Here is a 27,224-nt window from a genome sequence, read left to right as displayed (position 1 = left end):
AAAAGAATCCGAAAAACCTGAAATATGAGCTGTGATGTATGAAGAAAACAAGAACTGTCACTTCCAATCAAGCTGTAATTTTGTCAAGTTATGCATGAAGGTGATGATATTCAAATGTGTTTATTCAGGATGCACAACATGCTAGCTATGAAAGCAGCCTCAGGAAGACAAACGAGTGTGCTATTTTGTTCCAAAAAAAGTTTAAAGTGTCATTTAAACCACAATTCAGTTTTTTGGGAAATGACACTGAGGTGGTATTGACAAAAAGGTGTACAAACGTGTGCAAATTTTAAGTCTACACATAGTTTGAGCTGGAACAGACTGCTACTGTCCAGGTTATACTTGATGCTTGACACAAAAAATTCTACTGCACACACAACTTAAGTGCTTATAGCGGACACATCTAGTGACAAATACATGAACATTCTATACAGAAGACATTCACCAACACAAAATCGCATACGACCCGGTTTATGACAGAGAGAAAATAAGAAGTGCATTTGCAGGCCGTGATGGACAGCACAAATTGTGTTGGAGGTGACTCTGTGATTCCATGTCCCTTCCAACGCTCACCGCAGGAAATTGGGAAATAACAGTCCTGTCACACTCGTCCAATTCAGCCTTCATTAAGTAAATCATCTTCCTCTCTTTCTCAGTGCCCGCATTCTCCACCATCTTCTTCCCCACAACTCAGGCAGCTCTAGCTCAAACAAACTTTGTTTATTCAGAACACACAACAGAGGCTCTTTGCTGACTGTCGGAACGAGGAAGTGAGCATCCAATCTAACGCAGAGAATTTCAAGAGGCACACATAGCCGCTATATGGCACAGACTGTTAAGCCAATTACCGAAAGGAGTCATTTCGGTCAAGCAATTTTAAACCATCAAACGACTATAGACAAAGACAATATGTTAACAAGTGCACTGCAAAGCTGCTCTTTAGAGATTAAAACCAACGTATGTCTTCTGGGCTGCACGCAAAGCTCACTTTTGAGAAATGGCTGCGGGTGGTGATCAGCAACACACTGAGGAGAACTTTATCATCATAAATTATGCACGGAGGTCCAAGGCATCTCTCGAAAAGAACAGTCGTGATACCGTGAGAGTATCCAAAGATGGAAAACGCATTGTCCCTATTTGCTAAACATGGCCTACTTAAGAAGATCTATTGCCTGGTGTAGAAGAACGAGTGTACCCAACTTCACAATCTCTATCAGTACGAGTCTCGAGGAACTGAAAGTCACCTTCATGACTTTCAAATGAGGTGTTTAATCAGAGGGTGCGAGAACATCCTAGCACACAGGACTCACATGTAGTGCAGGTTTGGGTTCTGAGCGAAGGCTCGTGGCTGAATCACGTGTAAGTTGCAGTTCACAATGGTCCTGAAATGGAAAGGACAAACAAACATGTATTAGTAGTTTCCCAACATTTTTTTTTCTTGCTGGGCATTTTTTTCATTTGAAACTTTAAATGATAACATTAAATCTTAAAGGGTTAGTTCACCCAAAAATGTAATTTCTGTCATTAATTACTCACCCTCATGTCGTTCGAAACACACAAGACCTTCGTTCATCTTCAGAACACAGATGAAGATCTTTTTGATGAAATCCGAGAGCTCTCTGACCCCACAGCAACCCCCAACCCCCCTCCCCCATAATTAAATAAAAATAACGACTTTATTCAACAATGTCTTCTCTTCCCTGTCTGATTTTAACGTTGTTGGGCTATTCATACAGTGCAGTGCTTCCGGGTTTTACGGCAGAAAGGCGGCTCACTATTGGCTGAGCACCACATGCATGTGTTGTGATGCTTACGTGAAAATCCCGTAGGAGAGTGACACGAAAGAGAACTGTTGAATAAAGTAATTCTTTTTGTTTGTTTTTTTGCACACAAAAAGTATTCCTGTCACTTCATAGTATTAAGGTTGAACCACTGGAGTCACATGGGTTATTTAAACAATGTCTTTACTGCCTTTCTGGTCCTTTGTGGCCGTTGTGTTGCTGCCTATGTGGAGTTAGAAAGCTCTCGGATTTCATCAAAACTATCTTAATTTGTGTTCCGAAGATGGACGAAGATCTTGCATGTTTGGAACAGCATATGGGTGTGTAATTAATGACAAAATTTTCATTTTTGGGTGAACTTACCTTTTAATATTAAATGCATGCAAAATGGCCTTTAACTGTAAACGCATACCTCGGGTCCTTAGTGACCCGTGACATCATTTACTACCCTCCTTTTCATTAATTTCTTTAAAGTTAGACATCAACCATCTTAGAATTATAAATGTATTATAAACCATATAACAATACAATTATAAAAGAATGCCAGTTCTCCCCTTTATTTATTTTTGGTAAAAATTGTATAGAGTCACTTATGACCCAAGGTGTGTAACAGCCCAAGTATATTTTTTCTGAATAAGTGCAATTCACCTTTATTCCACAAGGTGGCAATGTCTGATACACAATGATGAAGTGACGTTTTTCACTCATAGTTAGCGCAGGCAGAAAACAAAAGAATAGGAAGTATCATCAGCAAAACTTGAAATGGCTCAGCGATTTACTGCAGTGCAAGTGCTGAACACAATCAAATATTACTGTCACTTGATGGTAGATCGGGTGAAGAATATTGATCAAATCAAAATATTGATTTTGAAGATGATAGTTTTGGATTATGTTTAAGATTGTGAAAAAGATCCAGGTGTTGAATGTACTGGAAAGGAGCTTTGCCGAGGACAGTGATGATGGTATAAAACATCTGCTCAAGCTGAACCCTTACAAGCTTTACAAGTAACAAAATATGCTTCATTTTATTCTTCTGTAATTGTTAATATCAGGAGAGTTTTATATCATCACGATAGGTAGAGATCCATCCATGTTAGATATAGATCTGGGTCGCTAAAGACCCGAATATGTGACCAGTCACGGAAAGTAGGGACACAAGTCGGTTCTGGGGCATTTTGAGTTATTCAGATTCTGAAAGTGTAGTCTCCAAGCTTTCCAACGATGTATAACACATGGAAATCTGATAATATTTGGAGAAATTGTGGCCATCTGAATGCAGGCCTTTAGAAAAGTTTCAACGAGAGAAAACAGCCTCTAAAGTTTTGCAGTTCTCACCTGTTCTCACCTGCTGGGAGTGACAATAGGGTTCATTTACATCTCATTTAGATAAGCCATACCCCCTGTAAAGCTGCATGGTTGCTAGTAACGACAGACGCAACGGGAAAAATCGGACCGCATACTACTAATAATAAAGATGCTAAAAGTTTGTAACCGTGGCTGTAGTGTAGAGGTAAGGCGCATGTCATTAAGTTTTGACACAAAATGATCATTGGTTCGATTCCGCCTTTTGCCACACACTCTAACCGAGAAACACTTATTAATAAACACGTAAGATGCTTTATTTCCACTTTTCTAATATTTTCTCAAATCTTTTTGAAAATAAACCCCTTTTTTGATCTGATTTGTGATGGGAAAAGGGAGTAGAGAGAGTGTGGCAAAAGGCAGATTCGATCCTCTGATCGAGTTGCGTCAAAACTTAATGACATGCGTCTTACCCCTACACTACAGCCACGTAGGGCTGCAGCTATCGATTCTTTTTGTAATCGATTAATCTACCACTTAATCGATCGATTAATCGATTAATCGGATAATAATTACTTTTTCTTTATTAAAGAGCAATAAGAGACAATAAGACGGGTATCTTAAAATTAACATCTAATTTGTCTTCTTTTTAGAAAAATTAAGTTTTATTGCTGAAATTGCATACATTAATAACTGTGAAACTAAACAATTTTAATGCATACAATTGCCATATTATATTAAATAAAAATCTATTTCAAATTACTTTAAAAAGGTAAACATAGTTCAATCTAAAACTAAACCTACAACCAATAAACCTAAATAGTAGTAATATAAATAACAATAATGCCAATATAAATAATATAAATATTCTATAAATTCTATATAATATAAATATTCTAATATTCTATAAATATTCTATAAATAATATAAATAACTAAACATTGTGTTGTGCAACTTAACTTTCATGTATCAGCTTCAGCTCAGGCATGACATAAGCATTTACTGTCTTATTTACTCCTTTACTGGAGCAAAACATATTGGACAGGTTAACTTGGAATAAGAGATGTGCGGATCAGCTCTATCGTCACCGAATCAGCTGTTAGAAGCAAACCATCACCCGCACCCGATCGTCACAACTTCAAATCCTCCGTGTTAAGCGCAATGCTATCGTCACATATTAGCTACACTGAAGTAGGTTGCTAAACAAAACAAAAAAAATTATTTTGGCAAAATTACATTTACATAAACCAGGGTCGACAACCTATACATCACACGGAGGAATAACCGCTAGAACGTGATCAAACGCGAGATTAATTCAGATAAAGTACATCACACATGCTGATCTTTTGAGCTAATCATTCATCATTGTAACACAGCTTGCTTTAAGTTAGTAGCTATAAATATGATTAAAGTGTGATATTTAAATTACACAAATCAATGAAAGCACGCAGCTCTGAGCTCTGAAAGCACGAGCGCTGCTAATCACACACACACACACACACACACACGCGCGCGCGTTACAGCTTGTTCTGATATTTGTTGCGCCTATATTAAGAACATCTAATGGTGCATTTCGAAGATATTATCAAGTAGGATATATAAAGTCTCATTAAAGATTTCACACACATCACAATGACGGTGATCCATGTGCAAAGCTGCAAACTCCATCGAGTTCATGTGTTTGGAGTTCGTATCTCCTCAGCTGACGCGTGAACTGCCGCAAATTAAACTTAAATGTTCAGCGTCGCATCCTGAAGCTCAACACACAGTTGTCTTCATTTAAAAACAGCGATATTAAATGATATTACCAGTGCTGATGCCCGCCCGCTCTCTCTCTCTCTCTCTCGCATTGCGGTCTTTGGATCTCGACATGAGCTGAAAACGAAAGTTAAAGAACGACACGCATTCATTGTGTTTTAGCGTGATATGAGAGTTCCGCGTCTTTATTAAAATCAACATATTAACGATTTCTCTCATCCACCTGCAATGTTTGGGATGTTTACGCACCTGAACCGCGGATATAACCGCAATCCGCTCATACTCCGAGTCCTTACACAAAAAATGTCTTTCTCCAATATCTGTGTGTAGTTAAATGGACTAAGCGAAGCGTCGAGGCAGATGATTTTGCCTCGAGGATTTTTTTGATTCGATTAACTCGAGTTACTCGATGAATCGTTGCAGCCCTACAGCCACGGTTACAGAGTTGACACATTTCTCTGTCTTTATCCCTGTCAAATGTTACTATTGATATAGCCTCTGTTTTTTTACGGTCCAACTCGTCTGACGCCTGTCTGATACATTCTTCCTCTTCTTCATCTTCGCTCAGTTGTAGATTAGGGTATTATCCAGTCTTATTAAGCCGCTTTCATCGTCGCTTAGATCATCTCTACAGCCGGCCAGAGCGCTGCATAAATAATTAGCCACATAAATTAAAAAAAATTAAATTAAACAGAGCGCTGCATAAATAATTAGCCACGCGTCCCTTGGAGGGCGGGGCAATACCAAAAGCCAGTATGAAAATACACACAGACAAAACAAGGCGATTTCAACCTCAAAATATACGCTTTTAAATATACAATTAATGCCATCTCAAACACGGAGCTTCTTCGTGATTTCAACTAAAAGATTCTGCAAAAAAGCGAAAATCACATTATTTTGAAAAAAAAAAACGCTTCTTTCTCATTTTTCTCAATAGTAGAGCTGCCGACTTGTGTCCCTGGTTTCCGTGACGGGTCACATATTTGGTAATGATTGGCGGAATATGCATATGTGAATTTGAAATATTTATGGTTACGGTCCTTTTTAACGAAACAATCTCGCTATGCGTTTCTATACAAGATTTCACAGAGCTTCAGTTTCTCTAATTCTAGCTTTTTCCATCTGCGTGCAAGCAACATCAAAAGTGTGCAGCCACGCACACTCCCAGCTTGGAGGAAATATTTGTTATGACATATGTAAAACGGGTGCAAGGGATGTGATGTTATCTTGGGAAAATGTAATTTTACTTGGGCTACAAAAAAAAAATCATCTACCACCTGTGGCAAAGGACAATTAGGTTATGCTAATGACAAATGCTGCACTAAGTTGCTTTGATTAGCCTAAAATATTTTGCAAAAAGATCTTATCTGAGCAAATCATAGGTCTAAGAGGTGGTGAGCTAAAAAAAAAAAAATGGACAAAAAAGTAAAAGACCAGTTCACGTTTGTCATTTAAATGGTTCTGACAGCAGCTAGGGGCTAAACGGGCTGCTAATTGTCTAGCCGTCTCACAGCAGTGTCAAAAGGGGAAATGTGGAAGTAAAAGAGAGAAAAAAAACATCATCTAATCTCCTCTTCCAGTCTGTCTCCTCTCCTCAAGTAACATCATTAAGGGCAGAATATCATCAAGAGCCTGCATCCTTGCTTCTGGAGTTATTTACACTGGCAGCTGGAATCAATTATGTATATTGAATACATTTTTTTCATTGGTATTTGTGAGATGTTTATTTGCATGAAGCATTCTCAGCTCTTGTTATTAGGGGCTTTTGCTGGAGCGATTGCATCACAGTATTTCTTTTTGCATGAGGTTGGTGATGAACATGATGATTAACATGGATGATTATCAACTGCTATTTTTGAATCGCGAATGGTGGCCCAAATGGACGTCTCTAGATTGATTCTAAGAAGTTTGTGTAGCAAACTGTTTAGAGGATAGGAGCTTTTTACATGTACTCTCAAATCTGACAATCTCAAAAATTCTGACAATTGCAGCTGAATCTTCTACATCATTTGATTAACTGGTCCCACATTATATTAGGTGTCTTTAACTACCATGTAGTAAAATACAATTAACTTATTTTGTTTATGTTGTATTGCAAAAACCTTGCTGCTCTTGAGATGGGATACGGATAAGGTTAGGGACAGGTTTGGTGGTATGGGTAGGTTTGAGGGTAGGTTGAAAGAGAAGAGAAGGCTCAACAGTGTAATTATAGCTGAATTTACATCAATTATTTACAGATATAATTACATGCAGGTAATTATACTAATACAAGTACAATGTGAAAACATGTACATAAGTGCACTGCATCAAATTATTATTTTACATGTAAGTACATAGTAAAGACACCTAATATAAAGCGGGACCGATTAATTACTGCAGTAGCTAAAGCTAGCCAAGTTTCCACTACTAAAATAATTAAGTTGAAAATATTCATGTTAATATGAATTGGCTTGCTCATATATTTAAAGTTAAGAGTAATTCAAATGTATGAGTATAGAATTCAAATCTGCCAGTAACTTCTTAAAAATTTGATGTGACTAATTACTTCATCTTATTTGGGTTTTCAGTAAAGCATTAACACTAGAAAATGTAACAAACATGTCCATTAAGATCCATTCACACCAAGGATGATAACTACATTTTAATAATCATTTTAATTATTAAAGAACAGAGACTTCCACAACACAACTAACGTTAACGACACAAAAGACTAGTGTTAACGACTATCAGAAATATTTTTTCAGACGATAAAAACAGTCAGAATCTTTAAAGCGACTTTTACAGAACAGCCATTTACAGTTAACGTTCATTTACAGAACGTTATTGTGCATTGCTGTGGACTCTAATGTAGTCATCGTTCTTGGTGTGAACGGTAAATTTTCATTCTCATCCTCATGTTGTTCTAAACCGAGTCCGATTTTCTTGTGTATTGAAAAAATTGCTGGTCTAAACATTAAAAACATATTTTTACTGCCTGCTTTACACAAGCGGGGATAGCAAAACATTAAAGGGATAGTTCAGTTTAAAAGGAAAATTCTGTCATCCTTTACTCACCCTCAAGTTGTCTCAAACCTGTATGAATTTCTTTCTTCAGCTCAACACAAGGGAAGATATTTTGAAGAATGTCAGTAACCAAACAGTTAACTGGAGCCATTGACTTCCATAGTATTTTTTTTTCCTACTATGGAAGTCAATGGCTCCAGTTAACTGTTTGGTTACGGACATTCTTCAAAATATCTTCCCTTGTGTTAAGCAGAAGAAAGAAATTCATACAGGTTTGAGACAACTTGAGGGTGAGTAAAGGATGACAGAATTTTCCTTTTAAACTGAACTATCCCTTTAACTGTCAAACAAATATCACAAATAAGGTGTAATAAGCTTAATTTGTACCAAAAGCTAAAATAATACTAATTATTTCATTTGCAGTAAATATGGATGGGTAAAAAAACTTTTTTCTAAAATAGTATGCTAAATGTTTGAAAAATGTTAACAATTTTTTAGTTTCCGATGGAGCATATGAAATATGAAAGTTGTACTACTTGCATCAATGTGAAGAAATCAAACGTTAGAGCGGCATGTTTTTTTGGCGTAGCCCAGTACTTACACTTGCATTTTGCATGTTTTATTTGTTATGTATTAATAATAAATTAATTTAATTTAATTTAATTTAATTTAATGTATTAATCATATCCTGTTGTAAACTCCTACATAAATGCTCATTCTTAAAGTCTACAGTGATCACTGAAAGCTTGTTTCTGCCAAAGAATAAAAAATGAAAAAGGTAATTGTGACTTTTTTTTAACTCCATATAGTTTATATAGTCAGAATGGTGATATATTAAAGCGCAATTATGAGAAAGTATGAATTGCATGACAAACTAATAAGTGCGAGTTATAAAGTCAGAATTGTGAGCTATTAACTCGCATTAGCCATAAAAAATATATATCGAGTAGGGGTGACCCTGAACAGTCGAAGATTCGATGCATCAATATGCGGAGCCTGATTCGACCACCGATCTCACGGTTGAATCTTCACGGGTGTTATAAAACGAGGATCATACCATTTTGACAATATGGGGGTGCTCAATATTTTAAAGGCGCGTCGCTGAACGGAGCATCCGGTGTGCGACCCCTTTAAGGGCGCTGAGCTTCGCACCGCACCTTTAAAATTCGAACACGTTCAATGAGTGTACTGTACACACACCGGCGGCAGCATTCAGCGCCTGTCCGCGGCCACTCAGGAAGTTGTTTAAAATCCTGCCGCACCACAGAGCGCTTTTTCAAGGTTTTATATTTCATTTATATTATATTTCCCTTAAATCGTCAATGTACATACTGATTTAACCCTGTGCTACAAGATACACTCATCGTGCAGCTCTTCTGTCCGTCAATTCAAAATTGAGCTTGCGTGTATATGATGTGCGCGTCAGGAGGCGGTGTGAGATCCTGAGGCGCGGCGCTGAGCTTAGCGTCCTTCACCCCCTTTAGGCACAATCGGCTTAAGAACGTGCATGTAAACGCACTCAAAGTGTTCTTTTCCTCTCTAGGCAGGTATTTTTTTTAGGTTTATTTATCAAAATGTTCTTTTATATATTGTGTGATGTTCTGTATTTCGATCGCGGCTTTAACATGTTATGAGAAAACGGTTTATGAATGTTTATGCACCACATTACCTTTGATTTAAACCTAAATAAGAAAGCCATTGTCAGTTCATCTGTCAGTTGGCAGGCGGTTTTGGTCGCTTTATTAAAAGTTGTTGCTGTGTGCTGTGTGTAAAGGAAAATAAAAATTGTTTTACCCTTCTGCTGACAAGTGTCGTGCCCCTCCCAACCCATTCACACACACATAGATGATTCGACTATCGGTCGACCATAGAGAGATTCGACAATTTTAATTCGAATTTCTAAATCCTTAGTCGAGGACAGTCCTAATATCGAGCAATTCCGATTTTATACCTTGCAGTTCTGACTTTGTATCTCACAATTTCGACTTTATATCTCGCAATTCTGACTTAAAAACTTGCACTTGTGAGTTATAAAGTCAGAACTGCACGATATAATCTCACAAGAAATGTTGCAATTATCTTAAATAGTATTATTTTGTGGCAGAAACCAGCTTACATTGCGAAAAAAACATTCACTGTGGAAAAAAACCCTTTAATCTTCTTAGCTCAGAAATTCCCTCCTGTGACAGTCTGTGACCAGGTTCTGCCACATCACCTTAATAGTGCGGGTTACAGTTAACCGCTAATGAGAACCTTATTAATCATTGCTCCTGGCCTCCATTAAGCAGTCGAGCTGTAATAGCAAGGAAGAAGGAGGTTTGAGGGGCTCTTGTGAGGGAGGAAGCCCTACTTATGAAGAGCCAAGTAAAGATATGAGCATCACCGCAGCAGACTGAATGAGGTAAAGCAAGTCTTGACCAGATGGAGGGTGTTGGGGGATGTAATTAAATTTTCTGGCTACTTCAGCAGCATTATTTGATCATTTTAAAGCAGGCCTTGGGGAGACACTTTTTATGTGGGGCTGGCTAGAAAAAGCATTTGGATGCCACTGTGAAACTTGTGTATGTAAGAATGCCACCGCTAGCAATACATTCCTGCAGATGTCTGATCAAAAAGATGTGGTAGCAATGTGGTACTCACAGTCTCTGAAGCCCCGTGTACAATGCCATGTCAACGTCCCTTAGCGTCTGCAAGCCCGACCAGTTCTCAATGTGTCTGTAAAAACAAATCCAGAGTATAGAATTAGAAGATAGGCTTCAACAAATTCCCATTAGCCTGCAAAGAAAGGAAAGTTGTAATTTGTGTAAAACAAGAGCATGATAAATGTTAGGAATTCGTTGATATTAAAATCCGTATAAATACGCCAATACTTATTCATCGGCTTGACTCTTGCATTGTCAATACAAGATCTTGACCAAAAATCAATGCACCTCTTGATGGAAATAACCTTTGTGCATCTATCTTTGGTCCAGATCTTGTTTTGACAATGCAAGAGTCCAGCACTCTGTCAAGTGTCCTTCAGCACATCCCAAAGACTTTCAATGAATTTAAGGTCTTGACTCAGAATTGCCAACTCATGTGTGAAAAGTATCCTTCATGCTCCCTCACAACCATTCTTTCCCAATCTGAGCATGAGGAATCTTGACATTGTCATCCTGGAATATTGAAATGATGTGTCTTCATACATTTTTAAGAAATTAAAGCTACACAGTCCATCAATTAGGGTTAGAAGAACTGTTACCACACATATAACATGCTAGAAACATAATAATCACTGCAATAATGATCCAGTCATAGACTCTTAAGCATTTGCTTATTTAAATACAAACTTTTTATGACCGGGTAGTGTATAATTAACACATTCAAATGAATAATCAGTAGATTTAGCACATCAAGTGCATTAAATCATCATAATAAATGCACAGTATAAAAACAGATTATCTTTTTTGGATTTGCCAGAGACTACAGACTACATTAGTTAGTAAAAATAGATTACGCATACTCATTTATACTAATATCCACAGTGAAATAAAATTAATTTTCAACTGATAAAGAACATCTGATAAAGCCAAAAAACATTTCATTATATCACAAGAACAAAAATAGACAGCGTTCATGATTTTTTATCAGTACTGGGTGCCAGTAGTTGACTGAAATAACTAGACCTCTTCAGCGCAGCTGTGACAAGAGCCAGCTGGCATCATCATTTTGTGAATTAGCGCCCATTACAACACAGAGTCTGATTAATAAATGTTTTCAGAAGTTTCACCAACGCCTTAACCATGTTTCTAGAAGTTTCCCCGGTTGAACACTTTGGGCATCCCCTGCTAAACGCTGATAAACACCGCCTCTCAGAAGACAGCGATGGCTTGCCGGCGAGTAGACGCAACTCAAAGTGAAATGAAACTGAGTTATGCGCATCACATTTTAGTGAAATGTCTCGAGACGGATGAACTGCAACTTTTTCAAATACAGGGGCAAATACTTAATTTCATTACATAGACAACAAATATCAAACCAAGAGACATCTGCAAACAAATGATGTTTGACTCCCTTTGCTTGACCAGGCTGTTTAATAGCAAATAAATCCAGATGGTAATTTCCCATTTACAGCCAGTTGTCAAAAGAATAACACACTTCTGCTGCTTATTTTTATAAGTTACCCACGTCACACGCCGACACTTTGCATTCTGTGAACATCGGGATCCAGCAGAGTAATTAAGTCCACATTGGCCTATCAGACAGAATCGGTCATATGCAAACTAAAAATAAGCCTGGATAGATGCAGACACAGACCATCTGTGGAGATTTCAGAGCAAGGGGGGGCATTATGGTGTGTGCTTATTTTAGTGTAATGCTTTGGTAATCGTATGTGCTAAAAGTCATGTAATGCTGATGTCACACATTTACAAACATTTCAATTAGCTAAACAATTTTAGTAGTTGGGGGAGAGAACAGAACGCCAGGAAAAACTTTTCCTAATCAATGCCGTACTGTGAAATGTGGTTTTGGAAGCCCTTCGGTTTGAAGGACCCTTTTGGCTGCAGGAATGTGTTTTCCAGTGTCAGTGACGAAGGGTTTTAGATGAAAAGCAGGAGGCCTCTGCCTCACCAGCATCTGTCTTCTGCTGGCTCATGTGCCATAGAGGACAGCCTGGAGGCATATGTGGATATACTGTACCAGGAACTCATTATAACAGTAAACATCAATAAGATAAATCCCCCGGTTTCACAGATAAGGCTTAAGCTAGTCCTAGACTAAAATGCATGATTGAACGTGAACTTGAACTTGTGTTAAAAGAAAGCAACTTGCAGTGACATATATTAAAATATATCAGTGCCACTGTTTTGTCTTAAGATGCACACTAGTAATGTATTTTTTTTTTTTTTTTTTTGTAGTTGGTTTTTTAAGGCATTATCATAAAACAAACCTAAATGTCCTAACTGAACAAAGACCTAATTTGTTTGTGCAACCAGGCCTTAAAGTTTTCATCAGTCTATGCCTTTTGGCAAAACAAGTTGTCAAAATTGATTAACCCTTAAAGACCTAGAACATTTTTGGGGCGCCTGATGTGCCTCTACTTTTCTTTGTTTTTCTCCCCCATTCTAGCAGTTAGCATCAAGTGCTATATATAATTTTAAACAGGAGTACCTGAAGTTTCCATCTAGCTCATTTGATGTCCCAATTTTACATTTATTTATTCTGAGAATGGATTAAATTAATATAATTTCAAGAAAAATGGCAGCAAAAATGTGATGTTTTTGCTGTGAACTCGAACAGAACTTCATGAAGTTTGGATTTTTTCCTTTAGAAAGTTAGATTTGGTTGTTTTACACTTCCAGATTAAATTTTGTCTACATGTAACAATCCCTCAGCAAGTTATAGCCATTTATTATAACATTATTCTAGGCGTTTCTAGGTTTTTGAGTGAAAACAGGTGTATTTTATTTACTGATAATGCGTCCTAAAAAGTTCAAGTAATAAAGTAAATAGAAAGATTGTTATATAATAACAATACTGAAACAAACATTTTTCTTCAGAGAAATATATTATAATTTGAGCATGAAAAACAAACGCAAACAATACCTCAAGTTGTGACAACTAACCGTGAAATAAAATATACTGAGCCTACTTTTACATGTGGGCGGCTATTTTCATAAACGGACATTTCAACTTCTCTGCACATAATACTCTCAAACACAAATTGAGGAAAATATAATAGTGAAAATGTGTAAAACACAAACTACATACGAATAGAGATATATACTGGCTGTGATCCGAGAGAGAGCGCTTTGCACGCGTTTATTTCTGTTTGGTTGCATGATGCATGCAAATTCACACCCACGTTCATTTTTCAGAGAAACGTGATTCGTGGTTCAAAAGACCAAACACTGTGTTTATTGGTTGAGTTGATGAAAGTTTCAACGAATCTGGGCACAGGGGGGTGGGACTAATAAAAAAAATAATAATTTCTGTTTGGCTCAGGGGAACGACCCACGTGTTTCCTGGACAAATCAATGCTGCATATTTTGATGATGCATCCACTAGGGATGGGACGATACACTTAAACTCACGATACGATGCACCTCGATATGCCAGGGTTACGATACGATACGTCACGATACGATATCAAATTTTATTTTTATTTTTTTCAAATCTGTGATTTTTTACCACCAAAGTAATGTACTTAAACGAAAGGTAGGATTTTTCTCTTTTTTTGCATTTTGGTTCTATGTTGTTTAAAAAAAAAAAGTCCGCGACCACATCTTAAACAGGGGTGCCAATAATTGTGGAGGGCACTATAGGGCTGTCAATCGATTAAAATATTGAATCGCAATTAACTGCATGATTGTCATGAGTTAACTCGATTTTAAATCGCACCTTTTTAGCAATTGTAAATGTATCTTTAAGTTTAAATTACGTTTTTAATACTCTAATCAAAATAGGTATGGACAAATATGCATGCTTTATGGAAATGTACATTTATTATTAGTGAAACCATACTTATTCAATAATAATCAATACAGTATGAAGACTAGACATATCAAAGGTCATAGATATGTTTATCTAAGAAATTGTTCTCTTAAGCCTAAACTTGATTTATCTCATTTTAAGAATATAAAGGGAGTTTTTACACTGGCAGTTTAATTCAGAACAGGGCAAAGTTCGTATGAAAAATTGTTAATGTGTACCAGTGAGCGAACCAGAACCACACCATACCTGGAGGAGGTCCATATTACACGAGTAGGAATATAGTGCGGCCCCTTTAAGAGATCCGCATTTCCTGTTGAACTAACTGCCGGTATTTTGCGCGTGCGCGCCGAACTGGGCCGCGATTCACGTGGACAGTGTGAAGAACACGGACTCGGGAGCGCGCTTGTTCAGGAAAGTAACCTGTGCATTCGTTTTAGCCGATTGTAATGTATTTAGTTCAATAAAACAGGTGTACTGTAAGCGGTGATGGTGTTAATGATTTACCTCAGACATGAGCGAGAGTGAGCTGCAGTGCATCGCGCTCAGACTGCAGAGAATGTGCTCAGTGAAAAAACGCCCTTTTCTTTCTGGAGTCTAATAAAAGTTAAACAGAAAATATGGTAGTTTATGTAGGCAATAACTGCATTTTTGGTTAAGAATATTAATGCTAATGTCAACCCTTTTCTTTCCCTATTAATGTTTGCTGCTGCAACCCACCCTCATTCTACGCAAATAATGCAGCAGTGCCATCTATCTTTATTTCGCGATACATTTTTTTCGACCTCGATGCGTTTTGTCACGTTTTGTATCGCGATATTTTGTCAAACGATATTTCGTCCCATCCCTAGCATCCACGCTGACTATGGAGCCTCTGAATGATCAATCGCGAGACATATTATACCTATGGAAAGCGGAGATACTCCTCTTTATGGTGCAGTTTACAGCATACAGATTGGATTAGCGGTTAAAAAGTTATGAAACATTTTAGAACGATAGTTATTTTTAGTCAATGCTACATATTTTGATGACGCATCGATGCTGACAACGGAGCCTCTGAATGATCAATCGCGAAACATATTATACCAATGGAAAGCGGAGATTCTCCTCTTTACGGTGCAGTTTACAGCATACAGATTGGATTTGCGGTTTAAAAGTTATTAAACAATTTAGAACGATAGTTATTTTTAGCCGCGGGCGGCTGTCTCGGTCTTTAAGGGTTAATGTCATATTGATTTTAAACTATTTTACTCTGACAGAAAAGGCATTTCCTTTTTGTTAATATTGTATTACTTTATTTGATGATAATATGCAAAATGATAAAAAAAAAACAATCAACTGTAACTGGAGGAAGTACATATAGTGGGTTCCTGGAAAAAAAAACCATGCGTTTAATTGTCCAAAGGGCGAATAATTACCCGAAGGGACCGTAGGGCACATTCGGATCACTTTTCTCTGTTAATTACTACGCCATGTGACCTTTCGTACTTACCTCAAAAAAGTAAAAAAAAACATTATATAATCATAATGTATAATCATTCATTTAAAACAAGTAACTTATATACAACTTTATAAATGTATATATTATGAACTATAATTTCTGTCATGACCGCTGTAGGATTGTTCGGCATGGTAATGGATATGACAATGTTGATATGTTTGGTTTTGGTGGAATAGAGAATAATTTCCTGGAGAACAAGTACAGGACTTGCTACTGCCAATACATACACGACACGCTGCTATGAACAAGTAAGATATTCTGCTGCTGCACAATATAACATACATGAATTACCTGTAGCAGATCTATACAGGAGGAGCTGGAAAAGGTGGAGGGTTTCTGAAAGCATGCTACACTGCTAAGGCAAATCCTAACCAATTATTTGAAGGTTGAGCAGTGAGATCATTGACTACTGATACAGCATCAGCTGTGCCCCATAGAGAATGATGTGAATGCAAGCAGTTTGAGTTAAGGACTAGTCTGCGCCATCTAGAGTTTCATGACATGAATCACCACTTATAATATATAATATTTCATATAGAACTTAATTATAATGCTTTTAAATGTAATTCAAATAAATGCTGGAATTCACTCATAGTTACCGCAGGCAGAAAACCAAAAATTAGGAAGTATCATCACCATAACTTGAAATGGCTCAGAGATTTACTGCAGAGCAAGTGCTGAACACAATTAAGCATTAGTGTCACGGTCACTTAATGGGAGAAGCTGTCACCGCTCGAAATATTGATTTGAAAGATAGCTTTGAGAATATGTTTGAGATTACGAATATGATCCAGAGGCTGAATGTACTGGGAAATGAGTTCTGACGAGGACAGTGATGATGGTATAAAACCCTTCCCAGCTCCAAAAGGTAACAAAATATGCCTCAATCTTCTGTAATTGTTTCTCTGATATCCGGAGAGATTGATATCTGTTTTAGATGTAGATCCGGGTCACTTAAGACCCAGATATGTAATTATGATTGGCGAAACATTCATGCATTTAAGGGTTTTCAACATCGATTATAATAAGTGCTTCTTGAGCTGCAAATCAGCATTTTAGAACAACTTCTGAAAGATCCGGTGACACTGAAGACTGAAGTAATGATGCTGAAAATAACATTAGAAATATTAAAATTATATTAGAAAATGTTCTTTTAAATTGCAATATTTCACAAATTACCTGTATTTTTGATTAAATAAATGCAGTCTGGGTCAACATAGATAGAAATTGTCCATTTTGTCTTCGTTATTATTGATAAAACCAAAAGTATCTTTCATCAACACACATTTCTAATTTCATTGACGAGATACACAATGCCTGTAGCTCACCATTACTCGCTGTCTGGTGCTCCCAAACGACTAGTTTAAATTACCCACAATGCAATTATATCTAAGCTAATGACAAAGCGTTTAATTGAGGAGAGGGCTGCCACATCCCCTGGAGCATTTGGCTTGTCAGCAATGCAAATGCGTGCACTTGTAGTTTGCTGTCATGGAAATGCGATTCTCAGAGGTCTCCCCTCTCGTCCGCTGACAGGAAGTTCCGCTCGGCATCTGGTGGCGAGCGAATCGAACGGTGCAGGCGATTTCGCCACACTCCTAAAGGAATCTTGAGTCTTAATCGCTTATTTATCTCTGGCACTTAGCGACAAATGATTTAAAACTTCTGGGATTTGCCTCTGTGTCATGCTCTCGATACTGTCAGTTCAATCATTCAGTGGCCCAGGAGCCTCTCTTTCCCGATCACTCATTCGCTTGCCCATACACACACCCAGATGCTGTTTTTCTTGACACGGCGGTAAGCAGCTGCATGACACGCATCTCAGATAGATGTCCCCGGGAAATTACGAGCTGCCCTCCATCTGTTGCTAGCATCAGGTTGTCTGAGCTCGGCTTGCACATATTTACATCAGCCGTAGAAATTTAACAATGTCCATATCTGGTTTGAACATGCCAACAGTCTACACTTGATCTGTGTCTGTATGAGTGGGCGTATGTGGGTGCATTTATGAGAAAAACAGACCACATCCGGCACAGAGACACCTCGACACACATCCCGATTGGTTACTACCATAGACTGTAAAAAAATATGGACGTAGTGTCCGTGACGTCACCCATAGGATTCCAATAAGTCGCTCTATAGCGTAAAGTAGGGCCGACCTGGCCGTTGCCATCTTGCAAGCGCGTCATCACGTGTCACTCCCGGATAACAGAAAATGGGCAATGAGGCGGGATGTGGGTGGAGCTGATGTGACACGATGTCTATAGATGGCGGATGATCGCTATCCACCTGTCACTCAAAAGTAACCACGCCCTTAATTATGCAGAAATGTAAGGCTTTATATAATGTAAACGAATGAGTTATAAAAAAATATCTGCTGATCTAAAAAATTAAAAGTCATGTAGGCAAAGCAGATGGCCAAATTGTCCAAATTATTTACCTCTCACCCTCATGTTGTTCCAAACTTTGGGTGCATCTCAATCAGCACCATAGTTCCGTATAGTCAGGGCACTGATCAGGGAGTCAGCCCATTGACTGATGTCCTAATCAGTGCCCTGACTACGGAGCTAGGGAGCTGATTGAGACGCACCCTTTAATTTCTTATGTTGGAGCACAAAATGAGACATTTTGAAGAATGTTATACTGACCTACACTCAAGAAAATAAACTTTCACAGTTGTTAGTTGGATTTAAATCATCCTTGTTCACATTACTTAAAAAACTCATGTAACTACATGAACTTAAATTTACTAAGTTGTTTCTACTAAAAATTAGTATTGATAGCTTTACTTAAAGGGGGGGTGAAACACTCAGTTTCAGTCAGTGTCATGTCAATCTTGAGTACCTATAGAGTAGCATTGCATCCTGCATATCTCCGAAAAGTCTTTATTTTTTTTAATAATTATATAAGAAAGATGCGCTGTTCCGAGTCTTTCCGAAAAAAGCCGAGCGGGTGGGGGCGTATCGTGTGAGCGGAGCTAAATAATGACGTGTGCGCGCTGCTGCTATTGTGTTGAGTCGAGTGCGTCATAAAGCTGTGTCATCCCTAACAGCGGGAAAAAAACTTTATTCAAAATAAAAATATGGCTTTTAATCAGATACAGCCATACATCTATGATCCGAAATCAGACCCAGAGGCTGCAGTTGAACAGGAGCAGCAGCAAAAACGACTAGAGCAGGACGTCTCTATGTGGTACAAGTTATACACTAACTATATAATATGCTTAGCGACTTGTGTTATTTACATATTTATACTTGAATTATATCGTCGTATTTTTGTCTTTGAAGGTGTACGTGTGAGAAGTGCAGTTGTGCACGTGTGTGTGTGTGTTTACGCGTGGTTTGTGTAGACAATTGTAACGTTATTAAGCGGACTGGTTTTGCACGGCAGGCTAAGTTAGTGTTTACATAGAAAGACACGGAATAGTAGCACATTTGAATGAAGAAGCGCGCTTATTTAGTTCAACATATTTCCCCACTCTTTGTGTATTGTTGTTTGGAGTGCTTTTACAATACACAAACATAAAGTTACACATATAGTGGCCAGCTAAACAAATGTACACGCACTACACATCGCATGCTCCATTGATCAATTAACTATACGTGATCATGTTTGGGCTACTTGATGAGCATAGGCAAAAACACAGACATTTGAAGCAGTCTAACTCACCGCCCGCGGTTCTAACGTTGGGACCTTTATCGTTGGGACTGCTCCATCATTCAGCATTAGGCGATTGGAAAATCCGGCGTCAAGCTGGGCCTTGTTTATGAAACAGACGGCACCGAAATGCAGCGAACAGATATAAACATTTGCGCAACTCAGTTGCTGATCCGGAAAAGCAAATTCCATCCACTGTTGCCTTACCGCGGGGTTTTTGGGGAATCTGTGCAGGACTGTCTTGGTCTGGCAACCAAAAACGCACTTTTTGATGTCATTGTTAATTGTGCACATTACCTGTGCAGCGCAGCCTACGAGCCAGCGCTTTGATGGGCGTAGCCTGTTACTTTCGCTCTCTCCCTCTCTCTCTCTCACGCTCTTCCGGTAGAATTGTCCGTAAGGCCCATACAAGGAAATTACGCCCCCATTAACGTCAAAGGGGACGCATGATCGCAAAAAACTTGCTGAAACTTATGACTAACCGGAAGTAGTATTTTTGACAAAGAAATACTCCCATCAAACGTCCACCTTAACTTTTGAAACTTTGTCCATGTTTAGTATGGGATTCCAAGTCTTTAACAGTGTAAAAAGATCAGTATGCATGAAACAGCATTTCACCCCCCCCCCCTTTAAGTAAAGTTTTGTTTGGTCAACTTAATATTGCAGAGTGAAACGAACAAACTGGGCAGTGGATCCGTAGTTCCCAGCATGCTTTGCATGGAGCTGCATTAGGAGGGTGAATTTAGGAAAGATGTTATTAGTTTATGTTAATGTTCAATTATGTTGACCATTTAGAGAAGTTTCTAATTTTTTTGTTTTTATTATTTGATGGAACACCTGCCCTCATTTAAATTGAGTTTGTCCAATGAGTTATTTTTGCATTTTGTTTCTAAAAATATGCTTGTTGTTATTAATAAAGTTTTCTACTTCCACTTGTAGAGCAAATAGTTAATTTAATAAGGAAAATTAACCTAACATAATAAACTTTTATAAATTTAACATAACATTATTAAGTAAACAGCACATAAATATTATGTAACGTGACAAATTAATTTGTATTAACTCAAATAAATTTTGTCATCTTTACTTGAATTTCTTTTGTTCATATGACTAAATTATTGTAAAAATTACTCAGTATAGTTGCGTGGACCCACTTGATGCTGCTTTTATAAGTAAATTCAACAATCATTTTTTGAGTGTAGTATATAATGTGTCCATCAAGCACTGTTGTGATTGTTAAAGGGTTACTTCAGCAGTTTAGCATCTGGCTTTGTATCAGAGACCCGGGAGTATATTCGAATGATCCTGCTATATTTAAATAATTTAAATGAAAATTAGAAATGCTGCCTTGCCAACAAACTGAAATAAAAGAAATTTAAGTTTATAAACAAATTTAAGTTTATTCTTGTAAACAAAAAACAAAAATTGAAATAAATTAATAATTAAGAAACGTGACCATCAAGCACTGCTGTTATTGTACTTAAAAATGTGTTAGTTCGTTGAAATACATTTCGTTAATTAAAATAAATAAAGCACATAGAATGAAAAACAAATGTACTAAATAACTTAAATGAAAGTTAGAAATGCTGCCTTGGCAACTAAGTTGAATTATTATAATTAAAACAAAACAAAAATAAGTAAACTAATCAATTAAAAGAAATAAAATGAATAGAAATTACAAAAGGACATAACAAAATTACTAAAACTTTAACATTAAAATGAAAACTGACTATGTAAAAAATTCAAAATATAAATAAATACAATTCTAGTATATAAATAATACCATTATAAATACAAAAATACAATAAAAATGTCATTAACAACAACAAAACACGATTTGGCTTATTGCGATTATGAAATCACAAAGACTAATTAATTTTATGCACAGCTTGTCAGTGAAGCACAGCTCTGTGATCACTAGTAAGTTCTGCTCCATAACGTGCATTTGAAAAAGCAACACGTCCCTTTCCAAACAAAAGCAGCATTTATTAACCTTGTCCAACAAAAAACAACATTTATTAACATGTCTTACTCCAAACTCACTTCTAACAACAGTTGAGCATCCTTCTGTGAGATGATGTGTCATCTTACAGAGAATAAGGCACACTACACATTTCATAGTATTCTATACACTGACAAAGGCTATGTCGATTGTATGAGTGGACTTATTTACCTTGAAAATAAACGAGAAGGACTGGAAAAACTCAGATAAACCATATATTGTCGCAGTCATGTGTTTATTAGTCATGTTTAATCAATCTGTTTTCTATTTCCTGGAATGGCTTTAGGTGAACCATTCCTTAAACTATAGCACACAGGTCATACGGTCTACACTTTGGTGCTTTTACAGCTAATTTTTGGTCGTTTTTGGAGATTTGCAGTCTCAGTACCCATTCAAGTTCATTATACTCAAAAGAACAGAGTGAACAGTCTCCATTTTTGGGCTCCACAGAGGAAAATCATACAGGTTTGGAACAACATAAGGGCAATCTGGCTATCAGATAACAGGATGATTTTTCACAGTTCCTTGAGTACTCATCAGCGTTTAAAGAAATGCTGATGAGATTCTGCAGACTGCGCTTAAACTGAAAGTTGAAGGCATGGAGAAATCGAAATTCGGAGGGGAAGTTGGTGGACGGTGATGGACTAGACAAATCAAAAAGTGTGAGCTGGGTTTTTGCCCCTGTGACTAACTGACACATCGACTAATTGATGGCTCCATTGATTGTACTGTGCAGTTTCTAAATGACCAGTAATGAGTCAAAGAGCAGACCTCGAGCGTCTAAAGAACAAGTATCTAAAGTAGACACGGCTTCCTGTGGCTCCTGTACACCTCCAGACCCATTTGGCCCTCTTCAGTCATCATATCATAATGGATTCGTCAATCTTTCTGGTAAGTACACATAAAAACAAACTTGTAAACAAACATTCCTGTGAGGATTCATTAAATATGTGCAACGGTTTGCCACAATAAACATTCATGAGAGCTAAAAGCCTCTGCAGACGGCCACAGAATGACTTGAATTAATCACAATTTGGGTTATTGTAGAGATTTAACCATTACTTTTATGGCAAAACTGTCTCTTTGACACTTCAAGTCTGCCTTAAAAAACATGCTACCATAAAACATTTCAAATTCATTCAAATATGACGGCTTATATTACCGTCGTATAAGGAAATGGTTATTGTAAAAGAAACCGTCAAACTTGAATTTCCTCCATCCATAAAATGAAGGAGGTTTTTCCTATTCTGGGCAAAAGCTTTCAATATCTAGTGTCAGTGTCACCTCAGCCCTGTTATGTGGGATACAAAAGGAGATATTTTGTAGAGTGTCCAAGCTGCTCTTTTCCTTTCAAGAAAAATCCACAACAGAAAAGCTGTTATCTAAAGCTATGTTTACGCCACAGGAACGTGGAAGCAGGGACTTTATGGTGGTATCTGTGAATTTGGACAGCAGGGACCTATTAAATAAATGTAATTAAATAAAATAACAGAGTCTATTTGAAGTTCCAAGTGAAATGTCCCCCTCAGACAGTCCCTACTCACAAGGTAGTACTATTTCAGAGTGCAGGAACTTATAGGGGTGGGGCCTGGGCTCCAAACATGCAGATTGGTTGAGTTCATGCATTTTATTTCAAACCCCATTTTTAAAAGTCTGTTGTGGTGCGTACAGTAAGAATTGTTCGCTACCCGAATCAACAATGGAGGTTAAAAAATACAACCAACGAGAAGGTTCAGACTTTATTAAGCTTATATGCGGAGGACGAAATCCAGCGGGAACTGGAAAGTCGTGCGCAGTCCTCCGTCACAGGACTAATTTGCTTAATCTTTACAGTACTTTAGACCACGATGGAAACGCAGACAGACACAGGTCTGGAGGGTGGGTCCTGGGACAAACCCAATGTAAGATACAAGCTTTTTTTGTGGAAAAAACAATGTAGAGCTGCAGCTAACAAGATAAGCATGGCTTATTTTAAGTCCCAAGTTAGCATAAAAAAGATTGAAGCAACATGAGGCGGAAGTCAGACTTGAACATATTGCTTTAAATTTGCATCTATCACACAAATGCATGCCTGCCTTAACATTTCACACACACACACACACACACACACGTTTGTTTTTGTGACATATGGGGACATTCCATAGGCGTAATGGTTTTTATACTGTACAAACCGTATTTTCTTTCCCCTTACACTGCCCCTGACCCTAAACCTACCCATCACAGGAAACTTACAGTACAGCGAGAGCTGGAGGTTTTTTAAATATTCAGTTTTGAATATGCAGAATCTGAAAGTGAATAAAAACAAACCCACCATGCACATACCTTAACAACGGACGAGCCAAATTGGAACCATCATGCAAAACCTCATCATGCCTTTTTTTGGTCAATGATGACCACCAACATAGATTAGATTATGAATGTTACTGTGGCGCAATCTTTCCTAAATGATCAATCCCCCAAGAATTCTAATCAGTCAACTCGGTACTGAACTCAACGCGAAACATCTACCAAAGAAGCTAAAACTGCCTTCTCTGTAATGGGATACAGATGAACCCTCTTGGACTTCTTCTGGCAGTGGATTTATCTCCATAATCATTTGCGGACACTTTCACTGTTTGACAACTATGTTTTGATAAAGGCAAAAGCTCGAAATTCAGAGGAAAAATGAAAACGTTGCCATTTCTTTTTTATGCCGTTGAATGTTTAAGTGTGTGGTTCATTAAGGTGGTAAATACCTTGAGAGTACTGAGGAAATTAAAAAATCTGCAAGGTTATTAGATTTTCTATCTGGCCAACAGAAGCAAGATTTCCATAAGCAATTCCAAAAGGAGCAAACGTACAATATATAAAAACCTTTAAATCAGATGTCTTTAAGTCGAGAGTACCTGACAGAAAGGGGAAAATAATGCAAAGAATAATAAAATGCAAATATCATGCACAGTTAGGATAGCAAAATAAATTGTGTTGTGTTTGACTTTAATATTAAAAAAGGTTGTTAACTTTTGAGCAATAATCTATGTTGGTACTAAAAGGATCTGAAGTAAAACTAACTGAAAACCACTGCTTTAAATGAATAATAGAGAAAGGCTGGGAATAACAGACGAACCAATACAAAACACACCCTGGGAACTCCAAAGCTTCTAGACATAAGAACAACAATCTGAGAACTGTGGAGTTTTTTCCCATAAAATGCAATGGACAATTGTATGTTTTGTAATAGTGTTAACTTATGTTTACTATACTACTAAAGTCATTTTCAAATGCTACAGTTTCCTGCAACTCAGGAGGAATCACTAATGCATTAACAACTAATGACAGTCAAGTCCCATCTGATGAGATGAATTTACATACAGATGCATGCAAATATCTTCATGCTTTGAATATGGCTCTTTTGAAGACAAAAGACTCGGGTTAAATGTTAACACAGTTTATATCAGACTGCAGAATAATTAGAATAACAGTACTGAGTTCTGGTCTATTGACATAAACATGCTATATTGCTCAGGGGCCGGTTATTTCACCCAAAAATGATATTGATGTCATTAATGACTCCCCCTAATGTCGTTCCACACCCTTAAGACCTCCGTTCATCTTCAGAACACAGTTTAAGATATTTTATAGTATTATAAGCAGTCTATGCACACTATACTGTCCATGTCCAGAAAGGGAATAAAAACATAATCAAAGTAGTCCATATGTGATATAAGTTGGTTAATTAGAATCTCTTGAAGCACCGAAAATACGTTTTGGTCCAAAAATAACAAAAACTACGACTTTATTCAGCATTGTCTTCTCTTCCATGTTTGCTTTCAAACAGCAAATTAAGATTCATATGGCCACAAATCAGTGAATCAATCAGGATCGCATTCGGATCGCTTTATATAGGCTATTTAAATTAATTTAAACAAACTGCCTATTAATGATTGATTAACTAAAATAATAAATGTGTAATTAAATAAGGGTATAATAATTACATAAATTATATCTAAATCATTCAAAATTATTATTATTATTATAAATAAGCATTGTTAAAAGCCAGACGCTTTAGCCTTTAAAAACCATTTGCTATGTAGTGACCTTTAATTTAGAGTAGAAACAGAGGGAGTGACTTTATTGCATCAGAGGTGTGTCACTTTACTCACAGCTGATTGGTCCAATTTCAGTTTAAGATCTCTTATCCAGAACATAACCTGGCCCAGAACAGGTTAGCTGTGGAGTGTAAGTTACAATGGCGATGAACACAGCTAAAGCCAAACCACTTTAATGGTACCTAAAACCCAGGATTGGCACAAATTAAGCTTAAACATATCTGACTAGCCAGCTTAACCGGCTTCATGGTATGGGCCCCAGGTGAGCTCAGATCAACATCAAAATGCACGATCCTCCAAAAGACACCTGACCTCCAATAGCTCAAATGCTTTCGTTTAACTTGTTTATTTGACCAAAGAGAAAACTAGACAAAACAAAAGCAAACATAACTCAAACAAATAGCAAACAAAACATTAAAAAGTTAACATAAATTGCAATGAAATATTAAATTAAATTAATGTAATAAATGCATGAAAATGCAATAAATTATTATATATATATATATATTTATATATAAAATATATAAATAATTATATATAAAATCTATGTGTGTATAAACCCAATGTAAGATACAAGCTTTTTTTGTGGAAAAAACAATGTAGAGCTGCAGCTAACAAGATAAGCATGGCTTATTTTAGGTCCCAAGTTAGCATAAAAAAGATTGAAGCAACATGAGGTGGAAGTCAGACTTGAACATATTGCTTTAAATTTGCATCTATCACACAAATGCATGCCTGCCTTAACATTTCACACACACACACACACACACACACGTTTGTTTTTGTGACATATGGGGACATTCCATAGGCGTAATGGTTTTTATACTGTACAAACCGTATTTTCTTTCCCCTTACACTGCCCCTGACCCTAAACCTACCCATCACAGGAAACTTTCTGCATTTTTACTTTCTAAAAAAACTCATCCTGCATGATTTATAAGCATTTTGAAAAGTGAGGACAAATGCCCTCATAATTCGCCCTCTCCTGGTAATACCTATGTCATACCTATGTCATTATACACATTTGTGTCCTCATATGTCACAAAAACATGCCCATGCCCATGCCCCCCCCCCACACACACACACACGTCTGATTCACTATATTTGTGGGGACTCTCCACAGACGTAATGTTTTTTATATCGTACAAACTGTACATTCTATCCCCCTACACTGCCCCTGCCCCTAAAACCATAACAGGAAACATTCTGCATTTTTACATTTTCAAAAAAAAATCATCCTGTATGATTTATAAGCCTTTTGAAAAGTGGGAAACGCTGGCTGGTGACCACAATATATTACATTGTGGGGACCGTATCATCTGACACATCAATTGTCCCCACAATCTAGGCGATCTCAGGTTTTACTTTCCTCATGGGGACATTTGATGTGTCAGATGATACAGTCCCCACAATGTAATATAAACAAGGGCGCACACACACACACACACACACACACACACACACACACACACACACACACACACACACACACACACACACACACACATATATATATATACACCTCACCACCACATCTTGTCCCTAACATTACCTGTATTCTATCTTAACATCAGCAAAAGTGATTTGCAATACAATATGAACACAATAAGAACATTGTACTTATTTTTTTGATGTACATAGTAGTCAATGAAATGTTGCAT

At 37.3% G+C, this 27,224-nt stretch overlaps 1 protein-coding gene across 3 annotated transcripts in view; it reads right to left on the bottom strand.

The window, feature by feature from the left end:
* Positions 1–27,224, bottom strand: part of ntrk3a (neurotrophic tyrosine kinase, receptor, type 3a) — a 338,706-nt gene that overhangs the window by 209,985 nt on the left and 101,497 nt on the right. For all 3 annotated transcript variants that reach the window (XM_067435678.1, XM_067435676.1, XM_067435677.1), the window contains exons 2-3: positions 10,485–10,559; positions 1,311–1,382 (exon numbers count right to left, since the gene is read on the bottom strand). In XM_067435678.1, the coding sequence (XP_067291779.1) occupies positions 1,311–1,382; positions 10,485–10,513 (101 nt within the window). In that variant the 5' untranslated portion in view covers positions 10,514–10,559. The remainder of the gene's footprint in view (positions 1–1,310; positions 1,383–10,484; positions 10,560–27,224) is intronic.

The sequence above is a fragment of the Pseudorasbora parva genome, chromosome 25 (assembly GCF_024679245.1).
Source record: "Pseudorasbora parva isolate DD20220531a chromosome 25, ASM2467924v1, whole genome shotgun sequence".
Taxonomy (NCBI): Eukaryota; Metazoa; Chordata; class Actinopteri; order Cypriniformes; family Gobionidae; genus Pseudorasbora; species Pseudorasbora parva.
Note: the sequence above shows the minus strand (reverse complement) of the source record. Positions and strands in the feature narration are given on the sequence as shown.